Source organism: Schistocerca piceifrons, chromosome 3 (genome assembly GCF_021461385.2).
Source record: "Schistocerca piceifrons isolate TAMUIC-IGC-003096 chromosome 3, iqSchPice1.1, whole genome shotgun sequence".
NCBI lineage: Eukaryota > Metazoa > Arthropoda > Insecta > Orthoptera > Acrididae > Schistocerca > Schistocerca piceifrons.
Genome location: NC_060140.1, coordinates 882,103,987 through 882,128,112, shown reverse-complemented (window position 1 = coordinate 882,128,112; position 24,126 = coordinate 882,103,987). Strand labels below are relative to the sequence as shown.

Here is a 24,126-nt window from a genome sequence, read left to right as displayed (position 1 = left end):
TTCCCGCCCTCTGTACTTGTCCGGACTGGGCAGGAAAATCGGCCGCTGGCCCAACAGGAGAGGCATCCTGTGCTGGCTCAGAGTTGTCATCAACAATGGGAAGCACCTCGTACCTGTCGCTAAGACGTAGGTAGCCAGCCGCACGGTCTGCTCCCTCTTTCGCCTTCCGCCCAGTGACATGCGAACCACCACTGTCTGCCAGCCACTCTGAAATGAGGACAGACTGGTCAGATGCTGCGTATCGGAAGCCGCAGTGACGTGCGGGCCACCAGGGGATTCCAGAGACACCAAAGATGTCGCAGGTCTCGTCACTGGCGCCCCGACGTCACCGCAACTTCGAGCATCAGGTAGAAGCTAGTCGACGGTAGCCAAGGCAGCTTGCAGCTGTTGATGCACAGCAGCCAACTCTCTTTGTGTCCGCTCACAACAAGCACAGTCCCTAGCCATATCGTATTAAGTATGAAATAGATACATGGTCTCAAATGGCGCTACTAAGTTTGAAAATATACCAAAGGAGAAGAAAGCAAAACTAAAAGTTGCTGTGCAGATTTCTCAGTGAACTCTGAGACCGCAAACTATTAAACAGAAATAGATTTCTCTACATAGAAAATTTATACTAGGAAGCAGCCCTCCACAAGGATATACGAGGGCAGTTCAATAAGTAATGCAACACATTTTTTTTCTCGGCCAATTTTAGTTGAAAAAACCGGAAATTTCTTGTGGAATTTTTTCAAACATTCCCGCTTCGTCTCGTATAGTTTCATTGACTTCCGACAGGTGGCAGCGCTGTACGGAGCTGTTAAAATGGCGTCTGTAACGGATATGCATTGCAAACAACGGGCAGTGGTCGAGTTTCTTTTGGCGGAAAACCAGGGCATCTCAGATATTCATAGGCGCTTGCAGAATGTCTACGGTGATCTGGCAGTGGACAAAAGCACGGTGAGTCGTTGGGCAAAGCGTGTGTCATCATCGCCGCAAGGTCAAGCAAGACTGTCTGATCTCCCGCGTGCGGGCCGGCCGTGCACAGCTGTGACTCCTGCAATGGCGGAGCGTGCGAACACACTCGTTCGAGATGATCGACGGATCACCATCAAACAACTCAGTACTCAACTTGACATCTCTGTTGGTAGTGCTGTCACAATTGTTCACCAGTTGGGATGTTCAAAGGTTTGTTCCCTCTGGGTCCCTCGTTGTCTAACCGAACACCATAAAGAGCAAAGGAGAACCATCTGTGCGGAATTGCTTGCTCGTCATGTGGCTGAGGGTGACAATTTCTTGTCAAAGATTGTTACAGGCGATGAAACATGGGTCCATCACTTCGAACCTGAAACAAAACGGCAATCAATGGAGTGGCGCCACACCCACTCCCCTACCAAGAAAAAGTTTAAAGCCATACCCTCAGCCGGTAAAGTCATGGTTACAGTCTTCTGGGACGCTGAAGGGGTTATTCTGTTCGATGTCCTTCCCCATGGTCAAACGATCAACTCTGAAGTGTATTGTGCTACTCTTCAGAAATTGAAGAAACGACTTCAGCGTGTTCATAGGCACAAAAATCTGAACGAACTTCTCCTTCCTCATGACAACGCAAGACCTCACACAAGTCTTCGCAACCGAGAGGAGCTCACAAAACTTCAGTGGACTGTTCTTCCTCATGCACCCTACAGCCCCGATCTCGCACCGTCGGATTTCCATATGTTTGGCCCAATGAAGGACGCAATCCGTGGGAGGCACTACGCGGATGATGAAGAAGTTATTGATGCAGTACGACGTTGGCTCCGACATCGACCAGTGGAATGTATAGCGTCCCCAGTACCAAATTTTGATCATGTAGCCGTAAAATAACAATTTCTCTGCGTAGGTTTAGATTGCAAAGAAATAATTTATGACAGAATGATCTAAAGAGACGACAAGATACGCTCTTTTGTTAATTTTTTTTTAGTCGTCTTCAGTTCTTCTTTTGTCTTGAATGTGTCTAGAGGGACATCTTGCGTGTGCAGACAAATGTAAGCATATTTGTATGAGTTAAGCATATAATATACCGATTTAATATTATTGTGCACTTTTAATTTGTAAGAGGTGATTCCGATTTCATGTCCGCCTTCCTTGAATTAACCTGCATTCAAGTAATTTACAGCTCAACAATCGCAGCGGCCGATGCAGCCAACGACGCCATTACGTGGCGATATTAACTTATGAAAATTTAACGGAAGCTGAAAACTCGCCCGCTATTAGCATAATATCAATTTTTCTCCACAGCCGCACGAAGTTGCAGAAATACTTAGCTTTAAGATTCTTATTTTCAGTACCATAGCTGAGAGCCAGAGCCAGGACTCAGACTACAATACAATGGTCAGCGGAGGTAAGAAAAATACTCTCGCGCGTGTGTGGGCCGCAATTTTAATTAATAACTAAAGATTTCTTGCTTTAAAGTGAACTGACTAGCCGAGGAAAGTAATATGAAAAGTTTATTACATTGTTCAACTTAAATATCATTTTTATTAAGGCCCACCACGTAAGTCGGCAACAATCAAAAAATAATAATAACAATAATAACAACATATATATTAAATTACGACGGCCGACGGACGCGAGATTGGCGCCGCAACTTTGGGGCCCGATTAATATGATTCTATTGTACTGAATGTAATTATGTATGTATATGATTCTATTGTACTGAATGTAATTATGTATGTGTCTAATTGTTGTAAAATATTAATGCTTGTATGAATTCTTTTACATGTACAACAACAAAACCACACCCTGAGGAGATCTGGAGAGGAAAAAGTGTAGAAAAGAAAGAGGATTGCGAGAAAGAAAAATAAGTAAGGTAAGGCCTATTGTGCAAGCATCCTGTGTAGCTCTGTGCGGAATATCGAACCCATGTGCACATGAGATACCTTCGGTGTTTTGTGTATTTATGTGTTTATTTTTGGAGGGGATAATTAATCGTGTGTGTATCAGTGTTAAAGATTCGTCAGTGGCTTAAAGTGAATTTAGTATGGGTAAGATAGGACAACCTAAAGCATCCGTACCAGAAGAACAAAATTCTGTTAATATGGAAAGTGAGGATAATTTGCAATACGTAAACGAATCCCAAGCCACCGCCTCGGATGACATAATTTCCGGAGCGGGGGGCGAGGATCTGTGGTCGGTGATTGACGCTCCACAGCAGAATGGGAATAGAGTAACAACTCCACTGCCTGGGCAGGGGGGCCAATCGAGTGCTAGATTAAGCGGGGCACCAGTATGCTCACCGATTGCAGACCCATTTGCAGAATTTCTGCGCAGGTTAGAAGAAAGAGATAGGGAAAGAGATCAGAAACTGGCTCAGATGCTACGTGAGCAAGAGCAGCGCAATGAAGCGAAACTAGACCGTATACAAAGCGAACTTGCCGAGATGCGGGACACTTGCAAAGAAATCCCCGATCTTGTGCAAAGCTTAGCCGGCGAGATGCAAAAATTACAGATATCGCAGGCTAGGCTTGAAGACAATGTCCAGACTTTAACCAACCGCGTGGATAATGTGGAGATAGATGCACGGAAAAGTATTGACGCATATTTGGAAGTGCAAGCTCAAAAAGTAGAAAAAGAATTAAATGAATGGCTAGAAGTAAAGGATCACGAGATATCTGCAAAGATTGAAAGCGACGTAAAAACAGCTGTAGAACAAGCGACTGCGGCCGCGAGTGTAAATATTGACGCTAGCGCTGCTGCACTACATGCCGAATTAACAGAGATCAAATCCCGTGTGACAGCGGAGTTGCCAAATTGGCAACAGGAGGTCGCGCGAAGACTGTCTGCGTTGGAAAGCAATGTAAACAGTGGCGGACAGATCATGAATCCGACTCCGCGCACTGATTACTGTAATGACGCTGACGGTATGCAGGGTACGAGTGCGCAACTGCAACCTAAGACAAAGAATACAGTTCGTGGTCTCCTTTATTCAAGGTGACGCGGCACTGTGGGCCACCGACGTGTCCGAAAAATGTCTAACGATGCAACAGTTTGAAGGTGCATTCTTGCAAAAATTCTGGTCCGATAGCGTCCAAGAAAGACTACGAAAGGAGTTGTACAGTCCAGAAATGTACAATCCTAAGATGGGAACGTTACGCAAATATTTCGAAAAGTATATAAACAAAACCAGGTACTGGGACGAGCCAATGTCCGATCGTGACATAATCAGATTGATAAAAATGAAGTTGCCCAGTGAAATTAAAAGATATTTCATCAATGTGCCGGAATACGATATAGAACAATTCATGGAAATAGTGGATTCTGTTGACTTATTGATCGAAGATATGAAAACCGAAAACAAGTGGAACCATGCAGGCTGTAATCAACAAAAAGCCGATTACAATAGCAGCCACAGTAATGGTAACGGGAATAGGCAAGAGCACCGGCAACAGAATCGAGGCACAAACAATGGCAATGGTTATAACAGCAACGGTTATAATCGTCAAAATCGAAAGAGACATAATGATGGACGCATGAGTAATGGATATAATGGTAACGGCAATCCGCAATGGCGGAACAACCGAAACCAGTGGCGTGGTCGTAACGAACCGACACCACAGTGGCAACAAAACACAGCGCCACAATGGAACGCCAACCCAGGTCCGTCACAGAACATGTCAGGGAGTTACAACCGACCACCACAAAACCAGAGCCATACACAATATCAAAATACACCATCGGGGAGGCAGGGCGGCCAACCCAACAGTAGCAACAACAACAACCAGAACCACAATGTGAGGTTAGTGGAAGTGACAGACAACTGTCAACCCACTAATGCTCATCCGTTAAACTAAAGACAGCCACAATACGCTCTCCGTTGTTGGCTGCAGGATGGTGTAGTGAGGGCACATTCACGGATGACAGCCATAAACTTTGTATGCTGAGATACAATGAAGGAACAAAAATAGAAAAGGAACTTGTAGACATACCGCAGACATGTAACCGAACCGACAAAAGTGTTGTGCAGGCTATATTGCAAGCAGATATGTATGGAGCACCAATACACATAATAGTCGATACCGGTGCGTCAACCAATGTCATGAGCGCAAATTTTTACAAGTACTTGAGTCAAAATAATAGAATACCAGTATTGCCAGTGAAGAATTGTCGTGTTACAGGTGCAATAGGTGCACAATCTCATATCATAAAGCACCAGGTGCAAGTCGAGTTTACGGTAGGAAATGAAGCAATGAAAAGCTCGTTCCTAGTAGTTAAGGGATTAGGTGTTGCTTGTATCCTGGGGATGGAATTTTTACGCCAGAGGGACGCAAAAATCGACCTCTTGTGCGGGGAAGTAAGCCTTATGAATGAGGATAGACGTGTAGTTTTGCCGTTGTTGAGGACACGGGAAGTGCACGGTAAATATTGCCGGAGCTTTCAAACGAGATTCGAAGGAATACAGGTAATGAATTTATATTCTGACTTAAGTACAAGACAAGCGTATTATAAAGAATCTATTACTGAAGATAAAGAGGAAAAAAGGAAACTGATAGCCATGAAAGTTAGGGAGTCAGAACATTTGACTGAAGCACAACAAAACGAATTGACTCAGCTACTTACAGATTATGAGAATGTGTTTTCGGAAAAACCCGGTGTTATCGAGGGCTACACCTATAACATCGAAGTGGTACCTCACGATACTTTCTGTCACGCAAACTACACCATCCCGTGGTCAAAGGAGGAGGCAATTACGAGGGAAACAAGAAAAATACTTACAAAGACTTAAAGAAGTTCGCTCAGTAGAGCAACGTTTACATTTGTGTGTAGTAGGTTAAGTTTATAGTGTATTTTTTCTGTGTGTAAATGTTCCGATTTTAGTGTAATATTTAAAAACAATGATGCATACAAGATTAGTGCGATTCAGTTTTGTAGATGTTAAGGAATAATAATATTTTTAAGCAATTGCATTTTGAAGAAAAAAAATGAACGTAGGTTTAAGAATATGTTAAAAATTTCATGTTGAAAAACGCTAAAAAAAATATTTAAAAAAAGAGAAAATTCAATAGCATGTAACGATGAAAGAATTTTTCATTAGAGTGTCATGAATATTTTTGAACTGTAGTAGTAATGAAACTTATGAAAATTTAATATTATAATGTATATGTTGTTCCATGTATTTATGTCTATACCGATCTTGAAATATGCTCAATCATAATTTACTAAACAACATGAGTGCAGGGTGTACATCACCCAAGGTACCTCATGTGTTGTGGACAAGGTACAAAGCAAATCAGTAAACGCGACTACCGCTAAGCACTGTTAAAATATATTGCCATCTGCTAAGGCAGAGATTTGCACGAATTTGTAGTGCAAACAAAAGTCACAAATCTAACATTAATCTAGGAACTTGCACGCTAGGCCTAGATTATAAAATGTTTACAATAATGCGAGAGGCAAGGTTTTGTAAAGTCGAGCCTGGCTCTGGAGGGCAAGTACGCAATGAGTGGGCAGACATGACATGGGGACTGACCTCAGATGAGACGGAAATACAATTGTATAGTCAAAAAATCTGAAGGCAAGTACGACTCTAAGTGGAAAAGGAAAAGAGACAAGTAGTGCGAGAGACTGGTAAAATCCAGCACTAGCCAAAATCCAGTTCAGACTGAATGAAATACATTAGTGTTTGTGAACTAATCGAAACAGCTACTTTAAACAGTGTGAAAAACTGTGAAGGTGAAACTGTGATATGGACAGTGAAGTGCTAGTATTGAACGTTCAACAGCGGTGAGGACGCCAAACGCCAATATTACGCACGAAAAACTGTGAATTTGCTTATAAATGTGAACTGTTAACGTGAAGTGAACCCACAGTCAATATTTTTGGGACAGACTGTAGTTTCAGTGAGCACAATAATGCGAGATTGGAATGCGAAGCGTGGACTGTTGCAAAACAGCGACCGCAGAAACGGCGAATGTTTGTGCTAAGCTCGTATTGGGACACTCACCAGTGCCTGCGAGTGCGGCGAAAACATAAATAATTTTGTCAAGACAAAAACTGACGTATGATGGAAACAGTATTGCATCAAAACTTCATTCACGGGAGAAGATCCATGTCATGTATTCTGCAAGACAGTGCTAGCTTGACACTCGGAAACTGGCGAAAACTTAACAACAACTGCCGCGCTAATAAATTCTTCTTTCCCACTAGCGTAACCATCTGCGGCGGGAAACAAATATTACGTTGGTTGTGTGTATGTTTCATGTACTACGTCGGAGATCCGTAGCAGAGCTGACTCCTGCCAACAAGAGCGGGGGGCGGATATCATCCCACTCCGCCACGCCTGGCCGAGAGAGAAGCGCATCGCGAACCGTGCAGCCGATCAGCTGATTCTGACGTTCCGCGACGGCGAGACACACGCTGGCGTCGGGTGGGCGTTGACCTCTCCGCAGCCGCCGCGACCGCCGAGCACCGAACACACCAACCGACGCCGTCGCGAGCCAAACGTCGCGGCGTAGATCATCAACGACACCGCAATCAAGTGTTATAATGACCTCATTCCTTTGCATAGTGCAACGAAAAATTATTGACAAAGTATGCTTATCCTGTACTCCAATGACATCCCAGAAACGTTTAAGTGAAAGTAACCCAAGCAGTTAGTCTGTCGCTCCGCCGAGGTTTTCCCCAGGTTTCCCTACGGCCGCGCCAAATGGGGGGCGAACAGTTGACACCCCTGGGACTTCAAATATTCCGGACTAACTCGTGGTTGTATACCTTGAACTTCATCTGTATTACACCTGGTGGGCAACACACCTCAGTAATTTAACGATTTAAATAAACGATGTGACATATGCAAACTGTGAAAGAAAAATCTGCGTGTGGACACTGTGGACATGAAAGTGGAAATATTTATGTCAAAAAACCCGAACATTTTTCATGACACAAACATTTCGGGGGGCAATATAGCGTCCCCAGTACCAAATTTTTATCATGTAGCCGTAAAATAATAATTTCTCTGTGTAGGTTTAGATTGCAAAGAAATAATTTATGACAGAATGATCTAAAGAGACGACAAGATACGCTCTTTTGTTAATTTTTTTTTTAGTCGTCTTCACTTCTTCTTTTGTCTTGAATGTGTCTAGAGGGACATCTTGCGTGTGCAGACAAATGTAAGCATATTTGTATGAGTTAAGCATATAATATACCGATTTAATATTATTGTGCACTTTTAATTTGTAAGAGGTGATTCCGATTTCATGTCCGCCTTCCTTGAATTAACCTGCATTCAAGTAATTTACAGCTCAACAATCGCAGCGGCCGATGCAGCCAACGACGCCATTACGTGGCGATATTAACTTATGAAAATTTAACGGAAGCTGAAAACTCGCCCGCTATTAGCATAATATCAATTTTTCTCCACAGCCGCACGAAGTTGCAGAAATACTTAGCTTTAAGATTCTTATTTTCAGTACCATAGCTGAGAGCCAGAGCCAGGACTCCGACTACAATACAATGGTCAGCGGAGGTAAGAAAAATACTCTCGCGCGTGTGTGGGCCGCAATTTTAATTAATAACTAAAGATTTCTTGCTTTAAAGTGAACTGACTAGCCGAGGAAAGTAATATGAAAAGTTTATTACATTGTTCAACTTAAATATCATTTTTATTAAGGCCCACCACGTAAGTCGGCAACAATCAAAAAATAATAATAACAATAATAACAACATATATATTAAATTACGACGGCCGACGGACGCGAGAAATGGTACCATGCAGGCATACAGGCCCTCATTTCAAGGTGGCGTAAGGCCGTAGCGTTGAATGGAGATTACGTTGAAAAATAGTGTTGTGTAGCTAAAAGATTGGGGAATAACCTGGTGTATTTCAATGCTGAATAAAACAACCCCTGTTTCAGAAAAAAAATGTGTTGCATTACTTATTGAACTGCCCTCGTACTTACGCAAAAACTACGATTAACTTGCTAACCACTGGTCTACATAGTAATATACACATGTACAGTTCATTTCTTTGCAGAAGCACGTGAACAAAAAACAAAGACTAAATTAATGTACAGTTTATCACACAAGTGCTGCTGCTGCTCTGCTGGGCGTCCTCTCAGCTCGGCAACTGTTCTGTCCAAATGGCGAGTTAGATCGTCAAAATCTGGAGCTGGTTGGAGAGCCCTGCCCACCGTTCACCAAACCTCCTCGGTTAAGGAGAGATCCGGTGATGTTGCTGGCCAAGCACGAAGACAAGTAGTGAAACTCTCGCTGTGTGCTGAAATACGAGGGTTATTCGGAAAGTAAGGAACGATCGGTCGCGGGAAAATAGTGAAAATCTGATGAAGCTTTGCACAGATGCAATGGGCACTGTGTCTAGTACACCCGTCGATCGCATCACGTCGCTCTTTTCAGCTCTGAGCTCACAGTGAGAACGTAAAGACGGGTAGAAATTAGCGTCTCCCACCATGTATGAGGGCTTGGCGAAGGATTTCGCCTGAGCTATGCAATCCACATAACGTAACTGTCATGCGGTTCGTTCTATACGACAATTCTCGGCCGCACTCTGCAGGGGCAATGAAGATTCTCCTGCAGTGTTTTCGGTGGGAAGTGTTTGATCACCCACAATACAGCCCGTAATTGGCTACCCCTGAGGTTCATCTCTGCTCAAATGAACCGCTGGCTATGAAGACAATATTTTGAGACAGACAACGAACTGCAGTCCGCAGTAAAAAATTGTCGAAAAGCACTGGCGACTGTCTTCTGTAATGAAGGAATTGAAAAGTAGGTACAACGCTACGACAGATGTCTAAGTCTGAGCGGTGACTGTGTAGAGAAGTAGCTGGAAGGTGTAGATAACCGTTGCAAATAAAACGGTTTTGATTGTCACTGTGGTATCCATTTCACGACCTATCGTTCCTTACTTCCCGAATAGTTCTCGTATAATCCCAGGATGGCTTTCTATCAAGGGAACAGAATGGGGCGTAGAATATCGACGACGTACTGTTGTGATGTAATGGTTCTGTGGATGATAACCAATTAGGTCCCGCTGCGAAAAGACATGGCATCCCAGACCATCAGTTCTGGTTTTCGGGCCGTTTGGCGTGCGACAGTCTTACTGGTACCCGACCGTTGTCCTGGATGTCTCCAGACACGTCTTCGCTGGACGTCGTGGCTCAGTTCGGAGCGGTACTCACCACTAAAGACAGTTCCACTCCAGTCAGAGTCCACGCCGAAGATGTGTCTGGAGACGCCCGAAACAGTGGTGGAATACCAAACTGACTGTCACCCGCTATACGGGCCGACAGCCAGGAGTAATGGTCTCGTGTTCCATTTGTTTTTGTGCTTGCCAAACTCTGCTTTGGTTAGCAAGGTCGCCGGTCTCTCCACAACTGGAGAATTATGGGCAAGATCCTCGAGCCACATTGGAATTTTGGCGATCTAACGCACCAATTGGATAGAATTTGGCACGATAGCCACGAGGATGACATACGGCAACTCTACAAATCAGTGCCAAGCCGGATGACTACTTGCATAAGGGCCAAGAGTGGACTAACGCGTTATTGATTTATTCAATTTGTGAAGCTCTTTCTCTTGAATAAATCATCCAGTTTTTCTGAAAATGTAACCGTTTCTATGTCAGTACATGTGCACCACATCCACCGATTTCTGTCCCATTCTGATAATTTCTTCGTGGTGCGTTGCTGAGTTTCAGAGTCATATAAAATTTTGTAAATGATGTCGGGGTAACTTTTGACTGTAAAACTAGTTACCTGTTAAATGTAATACTGGAGTTTCGGTCCTGTGGTCATTATCAAGCGAAAGTAATGGAGCCTTAGTACATGTCAAATGCCAAAAAAATCATCTGACATGTTATGATGCAAAAGCCGGTTTCATTGTATCTTGGTCCTGATTACGACGTCCTGTGCATATTACATGCTGTGAATTACATTACAGATATGTTGCCGGTATTCTGCCTGATGTTTGCTCGCATCCATTATATCTGTGGCGTGAATGACACCCTATTTCCTTTTATTCGTATAAAACACAGGCTGGTTTCATTACATAGTGTTCTGCGGACTCCTGTATATTTGTTCCTGCTTAGAATCCGTGTGTGAATTGCTCGATTTACATGCATTATAAATATATTGTTCGTGTTCAACTTTGTTTTAGTTCACGTCCGTTTTTCGTACTTTCTCGCATTTAACGGAGAACGTATTAGCAGTAGCATTCAGTACATTGAAGTACATACACACTATGCCACACAGTCTCATGTACAAATATGCAATATGATGTAGAATATTTTTGCTGCGTAATAGTATCTTACGGTCAACGGCCTTGCCGCGGTAGTAACACCGGTTCCCGTCAGATAACCGAAGTTAAGCGCTGTCGGACTGGGCTAGCACTTGAATGGGTGACCGCCCGGTCTGTCCAGCGCTGTTGGCAAGCGGAGTGCACTCAACCTTTGTGAGGCCGACTGAGGAGCTACTTGAGTGAGAAGTAGCGGCTCCGGTCACGAAAACTGACAACGGCTGGGAGAGCGGTGTGCTGACCACATGCCCCTCCGTATCCACATTCAGTGATGCCTGAGGACTGAGGATGACACGGCGGCCGGTCGGTACCGTTGGGCCTTCATGGCCAGTTCGGACGGAGTTTAGTTAATAGTATCTTGCGCGATTTGTCACTAATACTACAGATCATACTCAGTGGCAAGAAGCGATATACCATTTCCGTCAAAAAGTGTTAACATGGAGTTCACCATTAACTGCGAGAAAGTTCGGTAATGGGTGTGAATAAAAATAAAGAAGAATATGAGCAATATATCCATTATGCATTCAAATCAAAAAGTTCACACACTTATTAGTATGAAGCAACATATGCGCACGGTAAACTGTGCAGCCAAACCAGCTTCTGTTTCACATGAAACAAGAACAATATGGAATCATCCATTCCATCCAGTATTACGGATACGGGAAAAATCAGGCAGAATACGTGCAATGTACACGCAGCGCAATTCGAAGCGTGCATTACATACATGAAGGCGTAAGCAGTAACATAGTCCTATGAAACCAGCTTGTTTTAAACGAAACCAAAACAAATACGGAAGATTTTAAATAACTCAATAACGAAACATGATGGACTGACAAACTAGCAGCGCTCCAGATGGCCTGGCAGCGAACCAAAGCCGTACTACCAGAAGTGCCTAGTTTCACCCCGCTGTTCAGCGACTCCAGACTGGGGTTTGTTTCGCAATTTTTGGGGAAAATAGTTTTTAGGGGAACTTTTGAGGAAACGGTAAACATGGGGAAATTTTTGCGGAAGAAAATTTCGGTACATGGCAAACTGGGGAAGTATTTTATCTGCACATACTTACCACTAATGCCATGACTGATATTTTAGTCCAAACAACAACACATACTTAAGTTTTGTAGATATTGATTAGATGTCACACTCTTCTCAGACCCGTTCGATGTACACGCACAGTTTCGTCGTTTCAGTTAAAGCTTATAATTGATGAGTTTTATATTGTAACGTATATCCTACGGTTATGTGCTGTTTCAAGCAATGGGGATCTCTCAAAAACGCATCGGTATTGGTATGGTTTATTCTACATCTACATCTATACTCCGCGAGCCACCTTACGGTGTGTGGCGGAGGGTACTTATTGTACCACTATCTGATCCCCCCTTCCCTGTTCCATTCACGAATTGTGCGTGGGAAGAACGACTGCTTGTAAGTCTCCGTATTTGCTCTAATTTCTCGGATCTTTTCGTTGTGATCATTACGCGAGATATATGTGGGCGGTAGTACTATGTTGCCCATCTCTTCCCGGAATGTGCTCTCTCGTAATTTCGATAATAAACCTCTCCGTATTGCGTAACGCCTTTCTTGAAGTGTCCGCCACTGGAGCTTGTTCAGCATCTCCGTAACGCTCTCGCGTTGACTAAATGTCCCCATGACGAATCGCGCTGCTTTTCGCTGGATCATGTCTATCTCTTCTATTAATCCAACCTGGTAAGGGTCCCATACTGATGAGCAATACTCAAGAATCGGACGAACAAGCGTTTTGTAAGCTACTTCTTTCGTCGATGAGTCACATTTTCTTAGAATTCTTCCTATGAATCTCAACCTGGCGCCTGCTTTTCCCACTATTTGTTTTATGTGATCATTCCACTTCAGATCGCTCCGGATAGTAACTCCTAAGTATTTTACGGTCGTTACCGCTTCCAATGATTTACCACCTATGGCATAATCGTACTGGAATGGATTTCTGCCCCTATGTATGCGCATTATATTACATTTATCTACGTTTAGGGAAAGCTGCCAGCTGTCGCACCATGCATTAATCCTCTGCAGGTCCTCCTGGAGTACGTACGAGTCTTCTGATGTTGCTACTTTCTTGTAGACAACCGTGTCATCTGCAAATAGCCTCACGGAGCTACCGATGTTGTCAACTAAGTCATTTATGTATATTGTAAACAATAAAGGTCCTATCACGCTTCCCTGCGGTACTCCCGAAATTACCTCTACATCTGCAGATTTTGAACCGTTAAGAATGACATGTTGTGTTCTTTCTTCTAGGAAATCCTGAATCCAATCACAAACCTGGTCCGATATTCCGTAAGCTCGTATTTTTTTCACTAAACGTAAGTGCGGAACCGTATCAAATGCCTTCCTGAAGTCCAGGAATACGGCATCAATCTGCTCGCCAGTGTCTACGGCACTGTGAATTTCTTGGGCAAATAGGGCGAGCTGAGTTTCACATGATCTCTGTTTGCGGAATCCATGTTGGTTATGATGAAGGAGATTTGTATTATCTAAGAACGTCATAATACGAGAACACAAAACATGTTCCATTATTCTACAACAGATTGACGTAAGCGAAATAGGCCTATAATTATTCGCATCTGATTTATGACCCTTCTTGAAAATGGGAACGACCTGCGCTTTCTTCCAGTCGCTAGGTACTTTACGTTCTTCCAGCGATCTACGATAAATTGCTGATAGAAAGGGGGCAAGTTCTTTAGCATAATCACTGTAGAATCTTGAGGGTATCTCGTCTGGTCCGGATGCTTTTCCGCTACTAAGTGATAGCAGTTGTTTTTCAATTCCGATATCGTTTATTTCAATATTTTCCATTTTCGCGTCCGTGCGACGGCTGAAGTCAGGGACCGTGTTACGATTTTCCGCAGTGAAACAGTTTCGGAACACTGAATTCAGTATTTCTGCCTTTCTTCGGTCGTCCTCTGTTTCGGTGCCATCGTGGTCAACGAGTGACTGAATAGGGGATTTAGATCCGCTTACCGATTTTACATATGACCAAAACTTTTTAGGGTTCTTGTTTAGATTGTTTGCCAATGTTTTATGTTCGAATTCGTTGGATGCTTCTCTCATTGCTCTCTTTACGCTCTTTTTCGCTTCGTTCAGCTTTTCCTTATCATCTATGATTCGACTACTCTTAAACCTATGATGAAGCTTTCTTTGTTTCCGTAGTACCTTTCGTACATGATTGTTATACCACGGTGGATCTTTCCCCTCGCTTTGGACCTTAGTCGGTACGAACTTATCTAAGGCGTACTGCACGATGTTTCTGAATTTTTTCCATTTTTGTTCCACATCCTCTTCCTCAGAAATGAACGTTTGATGGTGGTCACTCAGATATTCTGCGATTTGTGCCCTATCACTCTTGTTAAGCAAATATATTTTCCTTCCTTTCTTGGCATTTCTTATTACACTTGTAGTCATTGATGCAACCACTGACTTATGATCACTGATACCCTCTTCTACATTCACGGAGTCGAAAAGTTCCGGTCTATTTGTTGCTATGAGGTCTAAAACGTTAGCTTCACGAGTTGGTTCTCTAACTATCTGCTCGAAGTAATTCTCGGACAAGGCAGTCAGGATAATGTCACAAGAGTCTCTGTCCCTGGCTCCAGTTCTGATTGTGTGACTATCCCATTCTATACCTGGTAGATTGAAGTCTCCCCCTATTACAATAGTATGATCACGAAACTTCTTCACGACGTTCTGCAGGTTCTCTCTGAGGCGCTCAACTACTACGGTTGCTGATGCAGGTGGTCTATAGAAGCATCCGACTATCATATCTGACCCACCTTTGATGCTTAACTTAACCCAGATTATTTCACATTCGCATTCGCTAATAACTGCACTGGATATTATTGAATTCTTTACTGCTTATATCGCAGTTTTGCAGAAACCTGATTGGAGACAGTAAAAAGTGCCCTCTACCTATAAGAATTGTGCATATGCTATTTTTTAACCGTACATATTAATGGCGAATATACTTTTTAATAAAAACATTTTTTTTTGAATGGACCATGAACCGAAACAATTTACACTAATGTAAAATTTTTTATAAGGAAACTTAAAAATATAATTGAAATGTAGATATTCTTTCGAAAATGTGCGTTTCCTCTTCTTTGTATTGATTGGTGGTGGAGAGGGCTTCCCTACGTCAGAATGTATACAACGCCACGCCAAGTCCTCTTCCGCCGCGCCCAATTCACCTCGCCGCCAGTACGCTGAAGGCCGTTCCGCTGCAGCTGGTTCTTACTGGAGCGTGCTGTTGCATTCAAGAGTAAGCCTAAAACAGGTCTTTAAAAATAATAACTTCTGTGCATAAAATCACTTTGTTCATTGAGTAGTAGATCTGGGCTTTTTCTTTGATTAGCGTATATTTCAATCTCTTGGAGCACGTTAAGATAGAGACTTTTTGGAGCTTTATGTAGCACCTCCATTTGTTCATTTATATTACTCACTTCATGTTTACTATCTTTTACATGTGCTCCAAATTGAGAGATTTTTAAAGACCTGTTTTAGGCTTACTCTTGAATGCAACAGCATTATTTAAAGAACGATCGTGGAAATCCCGTTAAGACAATCATGTCTCGTTTTGATAAAAACAATCTATTAGATTTTATTTCAAGTAATCCTGGGAGATGTCGGTAAATGAAAACTACTTACTCCTTTCTCTGATCAGATATTCTACCAGCTATAGCTGCCTAATTTGCCGTTACCTCAGTAGACCTACTTTTTGGCCTTTCTCCTCTCCATGGACTAGAGGGGAGGGCTAGTAATTTACATATTTCATGCATATCACTCTCATCTACAGTGCCTGCAAATACCTCTGTTCCTGATGATGTACATCTTTTATTAAGCTCTCAAATCAGATAGTTTATCAGAGGTATACTACAGATATTGTATGAACACACGTATGATAAATGCACGTCACGTAATCTGTTTTCCTCGTGGTGAGAAATGTCTGATAATCTATTACTTTCTCTTGAAAAGTATGAACTCCTAGTGACGTGCGGTATTTAGCAGAATATGAGAATGTATGACACATTTGAACATTTGCAAATCAATTAAAATCTCGAGTTTATTACAATAATCTGAATGCTCACATGAAGCACATCAAATATTGTTGAATCAATAGTGAAAGAGCAATGTTCGCGTGTATAGGTAATATCTGCTCTCTGCCAACTCTCTGCAACAGAGCTGGAAGTACTGGCATACATGACTTGTCACGGTATGAATATGACTACCACGAAATTTCACAAAAGGAAGAATAATTCTGTCTTGTGTTAACATAATCGGATACACCATAGAGGATCTAAGAACTGCAGCACCTTATCGAATACCATGGAACTATACAGACAAAAGAAAAAGTGGGGGTGAACTAAAGTGGGATATAATGCGACACCATAGCTTTCCCAATAAAGTCACTAAATTCAATGACTTCCTTCAAACTGGGTTCCTGCCACTCAGAGAACGTTTCTTTCTGTGTAGAATACTTTGGTTTATTGCTTGGTGATGCCTCTGACTACCCAATAGTTATTTTTATCATATGTGGCGATCACGGGAAACAAAGGTTGAATCATTGACGCGTAAGGAACTATTACTAAATCCGTGGTAAAACTGATGGAAGCAGAGGCGAGAACCATGGGTAACCACTAAAGGTGATTACTCAACTGAACATTTACAAACTGTACGCAACACAAGCCGACAATGAAATTTATCGCTGAAGACCACTAACATTATTTACATCACGAAAATTTTATATAAAGTACTTGATCGAACGAAGTATTACGCTTACAATTTGATAGGTATTAAGTCTTAGATACACATGAAGAAACTCAAGTTAATACGCACGAATTCTGAGTAGGCATAACTGTGTCCGATCAGAACAAAAGCCAATGATACGTTCACTCATTTCACAGTAAATGCTGGGGAATTACTCTGTGAATAAAATCAAAAACATATCCAAACATGTAACTGAAATACCTTAATGAATCCCTAACACAAAATAATTGTTAAAGTCAGGTAACCCAAATCATACTTAAGCCATGTTCGGGCGAATAAACACGTATTGCAGCTCGGCGGCGGATCTCAGGGTGAGTTAAAAAAGCGGAAGCCAGCGGCCGTTGCCTTCAGGACTAGCTTTGTTTTTTCAGCGGAGTGTGAGTGACCCTCTAACTGACTATATTGGTGAAAGATACAGAAAGGCTCAGGATCGACAGGTTGTACTTTGCCAGACAACTTTGGAAGAGCTCTAATATGTTGGCATTACTCCACAATAAACTCTCTGTCTCACAATCAGCAATCTCAAACTCCTTCACTCACACATTCGTACTTACAAGTACCATTCATGGACATGTGAGGATGGCAACAGGTTACTGGTTATCAAAATGAATTCTAAATCCTCACTCTATGCGTAATCCATTTCCAATAACTTTATCAAATAGCACAGAAAACATCTGTGTAACTCATAAATGTAATAATCAAGAAAGATAAGTAGAGAAAAATGGAAGAGGGCTAAAATAGACTCCATTCATAACTCTGTCACTTGGAAAGAAAATAGCGCAGGTGTTTTATTCAGTTTAAAAAGCAGAAGCAAGTAATCTTTCCTAATCTACTCTTGAACTATTTCCATAGTAGGGGGCCTTAACGGCAAATAAAACTGTGAATGCAAGATACAAAAACATCATCAGAAGTCTTTCTCTCTCTACATGGCAGTGACCAAACATTACTTTAAATCAAATTTTGGAAGCATAATGGACCCTAAAATGAAGTATTTACACATCTGAATTGCACAACTTAGTAAAATACACACAGCTAACATATTAGCAATGCTGAAATTAAATACAGATAAGTAGACGATTGTAGTTCACTCTTTGTGCCACTTATTAATACCACACATACATTTATCACAACACATAACACTTGGTTCTACAACATTGCAAAACACACGTGAGTATTATTGTTGATCTAACTTAATTTACAATGCACTTGTTAATGGGTATCACCGGAGCAAACAACGTTGTTTCCCGCATTGAAATTCTTCAAAAATTCGTCCCTAAAACGAATGTCTCAGTCAGCCAAGCGTTACAGTGCCCCATGCTAGAGTATTGACATCATCTTGTAGTTCAAGAAGCTTTAATCTTCTGTCGCACTGTGGACAGTACATGACACTTCGACGAAATAGCATACTGAATAGTAATAACGTACAATCGTATAGGTAAGAAACAAGTGTTGCTTTGCTTTCAGAGTCACTATGCTACGAGATAACTTCATATTGCAATAAAAAACGAATGGTAACAGCTACTGGTAATGTCTATCATTACAGTAACCCACATGCTGGAGAATTAATTTTCTCTTGCAGTACAAGTTTCTCATCTTCTGCTGGTAATGCTAACATGTGCAGTCACACGGTAGAGACTACATGACACTTCATCTAAAGAACGTACTGAACAGTACCAAGCGAGGGGGCGCAGTGACTAGCACTCTGGACTCGCATTCGGGAGGACGATGGTCCAAACCTGCATTCGGCCATCCATTCCGTGATTTCCCTACATCTCTTCAGGCAAATGCCAGGATGGTTCCTTTAAGAGGGCATGATCAACTTTCTTCCTCATCCTTTCCTAATCCGATGGGACCGATGACCTCGCTGTCAGGTCCCCTCCCCCGAATCAGCCTACCATCGATACTGAATAGTAGTAATACACATTCATATAGGTAATATACGAGGGTTCCTATGGTTTCAAAGTCGCCCAAACATTATAGTGATTACATGTCAATTAATTTTATCTTGTAGAACAAAACATTTGTCGTCTTATGCTGATTATGCTGAGCAAGCAAGGTAGTGACAGCTGTCGATACCAGCCAAATACACATTCAGAACTTAAACAGTAGACTAACACCAAAAGCTGAGAGTGTTTGTGTGAATTAGATGTTAGCTCTCCATCTTAAATAGTATTCTATCACAAGAAGCTAACAGTGTGCATGTGCAGTTGGTGGTAACTACTGGATCTTAAACCATATTCTGTATATACAGTAGGTGTAAGCTACTGGGGTATGAGCTACTCCAGGTGTCAACCATTTGGGGAGTGCACCAATGCATATGTGCAGAGGTCAGTCAGTATATTTATGATCTCGACTAAACAAGTTGGTACTTATTCTGACAATTTGAGACTTGTTTCAACAAGCAAACGAGATTAGTCAGCAAACTGAAACTTATCAAGACTTGTTCCCAGCAGAAGCTGTGTATGTGGCCACTGAGGGTGTCAGCTACTGGGGATTTCAGATACTGGGTGTGTGTGGGTGTCAGGTACTGGGTGTGTCAGATATTTATAATACAATTCAAAGGCCCTTTAATCAATTCCAGACGTGACCTAAAGTCATACCAGATGTGTGTGTGTGTCGGTGTACGAGTGTGTGTTTTCTGACGCGTTTTGGGTCTGGTAATACTGCACGCTACAACCTTTAAGTAATTTATTGGATAAATACTTCTGAACAATACACAAAAAATTCAGATTGGTCAGTTACTTTGGAGTACAGCCATAGTATCGACTCTGGGACTACATTGCGATTTCATTTTAATGCCTGCTAAAATATTATGCTGTGGTTGGTTGTTCTACGCTGATACTGGCTCCAGAGGGAGCAGGGCTTGCTGCCATCTTGGATTGTGATTACCTGTGCATGTAGCAAATGCACAGGAGATCGGTGGTATCGCAAAGTTCACTACCACAGTTAATTGCTAATTGGTCTGAATTTGCCGTTAATGTGCTACTTAACTCGAACAAAATTCAGGAATCGATATGTATCGACTTGATCTAAGTGTTCCTTGACTCTTACTTGCTAGGCTCCGGTTTGGAATCAATTAACAGCGATTCCGGACCAAATGTTCTGCATTTTTTTAAAGTCTGGTGTAGAAATGATTCCATGAATGTGATGCCTGCTAGGTATGATTTTCCCAAAAAGTTTTCAATTAAAGCAAATACGGCTCCAAAAGTGTTAATGCCGTTGCGTCAAAAGCTAATGCTTTTAGTTAGGACTGAAAATTCCATTCAGCGAGAATTTCATACTAACTTTGCCTTCTTTTTCCATAGCACGTTAAGGGACGAAAACATGCGTTCATTTTTGTCACATTTCAGTTGTATTTCACTAGCAAGTCCTACGTGCTTTATTATGGAGAGTTCCAGACCAACTTCACTACAATGAATACATCTTACACAGTTTGAAAAAATTCCTTTGAGAACCGACATATCAAATATTTCATTCACATCCGATTCGCCCATAAAACATTCATAGTTTTCACTCATTGAACCAAGCTTCTTCTGTGAAGTATTTTCTTTCCCACTTTGACTGCTATGGGCAGGTGTACTTGAGAGGTTAGGTTCACTCACTTGGTTATCGTCTTTATTGTTTACAGTAATAACACATACCTTTGGCTTTCCAACATTTCTCCTTTTCTTAAAAGCCTTCAGAGGATTTCTAATAACTTTACTTTTACTCATTATTATACTTCAACAAAACAGAGACTCAAGAAACAGAATTAATTACGAATATTTTCGAGATAACGTCAGAGTAAATAAACATGAAACAATCGACAATCACACCAGCGATGTATATTGAACCATCACAGGTTAGCCACAACACATACTTTATCTCACATCACTAAAATGTACCTGATGAACACGGACGTTAATAATAACACCATTTGACAGCAGTTTAACAGCGCCACAGTGGGTCACGCCCATGTAGAACACGTTTCAAAAAAAATTTAAAAATAGTTGTAGTCTTCGGAATTGAATAAATTATATATCTATTAAAAGATAATAGTCTGCAGATTCAGAAAACGCAAAAAAGTAAAAATTGAACTTTTCATGATTTTGAGCCTTTCCGGAGCCCCTTAAACGTTACATGTATTAATCAAGACTGCCGTTGCCATGTAACAGGTACTCGCGAAGTTCACTGGAACATTCAACGAGAGCGGGCGCTATCTGTGCGAGAAGCTGGCGGAGTCTGCTGGGGCGACGGTGGACGTTTACCCCATGCTGATGGAATGTGCGCTGCGCACCATGGTGAAGGTCGTCTTTGGTGTCGAGCTGGATCGTCTGGAGCCAGACCGAAGCAAGCATTCCCGTATAGCGGCCATCAGGAAAATGTCGGTGAGTCCACAAAATACGTCAAATGTGTTTACTTTTACTGAAATCCATATACCGAATATAAAGTACTAAACATACAATTTAAATCTGTAATTTTTTGATCGACAGCCCGTAGATGTACAGCTGTTTTATATTCTGCAACAGTTACAATATTTCGGCAGTCAAATGTGTCGATATCGTCAGGTGCGCTGCGCTGACGAGGATGGCCAACTTACACTGAGGTGAAAGAAGTTGCTGGGTAGCGATATGCACATATACATGTGGCGGTAATAATGCTTACAGAAGCTATGAAAGGACAGTGAGTTAGAGGAACTGTCATTTGTACTCCGGTGGTTCATATAAAAAAGTTTCCAACGTGATTATGGTCAGACGACGAGAATTAACGGACTTTGAATGGGGAATGGTAGTTGCAGCTAGACGCACGGGACATTCCATTTCGGAAATCGTTTGGCAACTCCATATTCCGATATCCACAGTGTCAAGAGTGTGCCACGAATATTACCTCTCACCACGGATGACACAGTGGCCAACAGCCTTCACTTAACGACCGAGAGCAGCAGCGTTTGCGTGGAATTGTCAGTGCTAAAAGAGAAGCAACACTGCTTGAAATAACCCCAGAAATCAATCTTGGACGTACGACGAACGTATACGTTAGGGTAGTGTGGCGAAATTTGACGTTAATGGGCTATGGCAGCAGAGGACAGGCGCGAGTGCATTTTATAACAGCACAACATCGCCTGCAGACCCTATCGGTTGGATTTCAGACGGCTGGAAAACCATGGCTTGGTCAGATGAGTCTCGATTTCAGTTCGTAAGAGCTGATGGTAGGGTTCGAGTGTCATGCAGACGCCGGAAGGACATGGACTCAACTTGTCAACAGGGCATTGCGCAAGCTGGTGGTGATTCCATAATGTTGTGGCTGTGTTTACATGAAATGGGGTGGGTACTCTGGTGCAACTGAACCGATCATTGACTGGAAATGGTTATGTTCGGCTACTTGGAGACCAACTGCAGCTGCTCGTCGTCTTGATGTTTCCAGACAACGGTGGTTTTTTATGTATGAGAATGCGCTATGTCACCAGGTCACAATTGTTCGAAATTGAGTTGAAGAATATTGCGGACAATTCGAGCGAATTGTAACAACAACAACGTTATAATATTGTACATATAATAATTTTTGCTTCTGTTTTTCGATAAATAAGTATAATCGATGTTCTGATTTCATTTCTTTTTTGTTTCATGCCATTATGTTAAAGGAACTGTAAACAATTTTCGATGTGAATATTAATGTTTATGTCAAATTGCAAGCAATATTATAACAGAATGGAAATGTAAGAAATGTTGAAACTGTTGTAAGATGTTAAAATTGTAATTGTGCGCCTGGTCCATACGTAGGCAATGTATTAGGCTATGTGGAGTGCAAAACTTTTGGTGAATACTCTGTCTGTAGGGGAGCGGTGAAAGGTGGATGGCAGGCGAGCGCGGGAAAATGCACATGGGCGCGGCACGGCATAACGGGCTCAGCAGTAGTAGTCGGAGTTGGGCATCGGTCTAAGGAACACGCTCTGGATCGAGAAGGCTCTCCTGGAAAACGTGATTTCATTGAGCCTCGGATGTGCCGTTTCCGACGACTATACAGCATGGCTATATTCCATAGGCACTAAATGGAAAAGTATTGCGACGCTGAGAAGAAGCAAAGTGCCGATACATCAAGAGCCATAGCTGTGATTGTATGTGTGCTTTGCGCCTCGCCATCTCGCCGCCCGCCAACCGCCGCATCGACACGAACAGGTTGAAACTTTTAGTACTGTATTCGTGTGGACCAGTGTTACTTTTGTTCCTGACTGTTCAATAACAACTTAACTTTTAGCAGAACTGTCCTATCATTTAATTATCCTCATCACTAACCTAGACAGGGTCCTTTCCACATGTTGTGCAATCCGAGTGTTCCGAAATGAAGATTTAAAGTTTATGTTAATAATACTTACCTGCAAACCTATCTATGTTAGAATGATGTTTAAAGAACTTTGTTGTTAATGAATAAATATGCAAATAATATAGGTCTGGCAAAGTTGGAACATAATGTTGAGCCGGCTGAAGTGGCCGTGCGGTTAAAGGCGCTGCAGTCTGGAACCGCAAGACCGCTACGGTCGCAGGTTCGAATCCTGCCTCGGGCATGGATGTTTGTGATGTCCGTAGGTTAGTTAGGTTTAACTAGTTCTAAGTTCTAGGGGACTAATGACCACAGCAGTTGAGTCCCATAGTGCTCAGAGCCATTTGAACCATAATGTTGAAATTGGTTTAGTAATGAAGTTTAATTATTTGAGGCAGATAAAATGGTAATTAAATGAGCAGGAAATAAGCTAAAAAGAGTAGTAACTCACCTATTGGAAATCTTGAGTGCTTAATGAATCCTTTAATCAATATTTTCAATACAGTGATCATAACAGTTTCAGGGTACCCCCCTTTTTTCTTTTATATTCATTTAAATTCTGAAGTGTACTGAACTGATTTGACCAGCAAAGTTAAAGTCAATATAAAACCAAAATTTATTAGTGTTTTACCTTTTTCAAAATTGATATTGTATGTGTGCTTCGAAAGTGCTATTTCTAGGGTAACCTATGCCCGATTTTAATCACATCAATAGACAGTACGAAGTTTGTAGTAAACATTATAGTGTATTGTTGTGTATTTATGGCTTGTCCATATT

At 41.9% G+C, this 24,126-nt stretch overlaps 1 protein-coding gene and 1 pseudogene across 1 annotated transcript in view; both read left to right on the top strand.

The window, feature by feature from the left end:
• The window catches only part of LOC124789148 (cytochrome P450 4C1-like), a 125,633-nt gene that overhangs the window by 62,296 nt on the left and 39,211 nt on the right, over window positions 1-24,126 (top strand). Inside the window, exon 3 of the mRNA XM_047256442.1 lies at window positions 21,207-21,419. Within this exon, the coding sequence (XP_047112398.1) occupies window positions 21,207-21,419 (213 nt within the window). The remainder of the gene's footprint in view (window positions 1-21,206; window positions 21,420-24,126) is intronic.
• On the top strand, window positions 11,277-11,394 carry LOC124790441 (annotated as a pseudogene).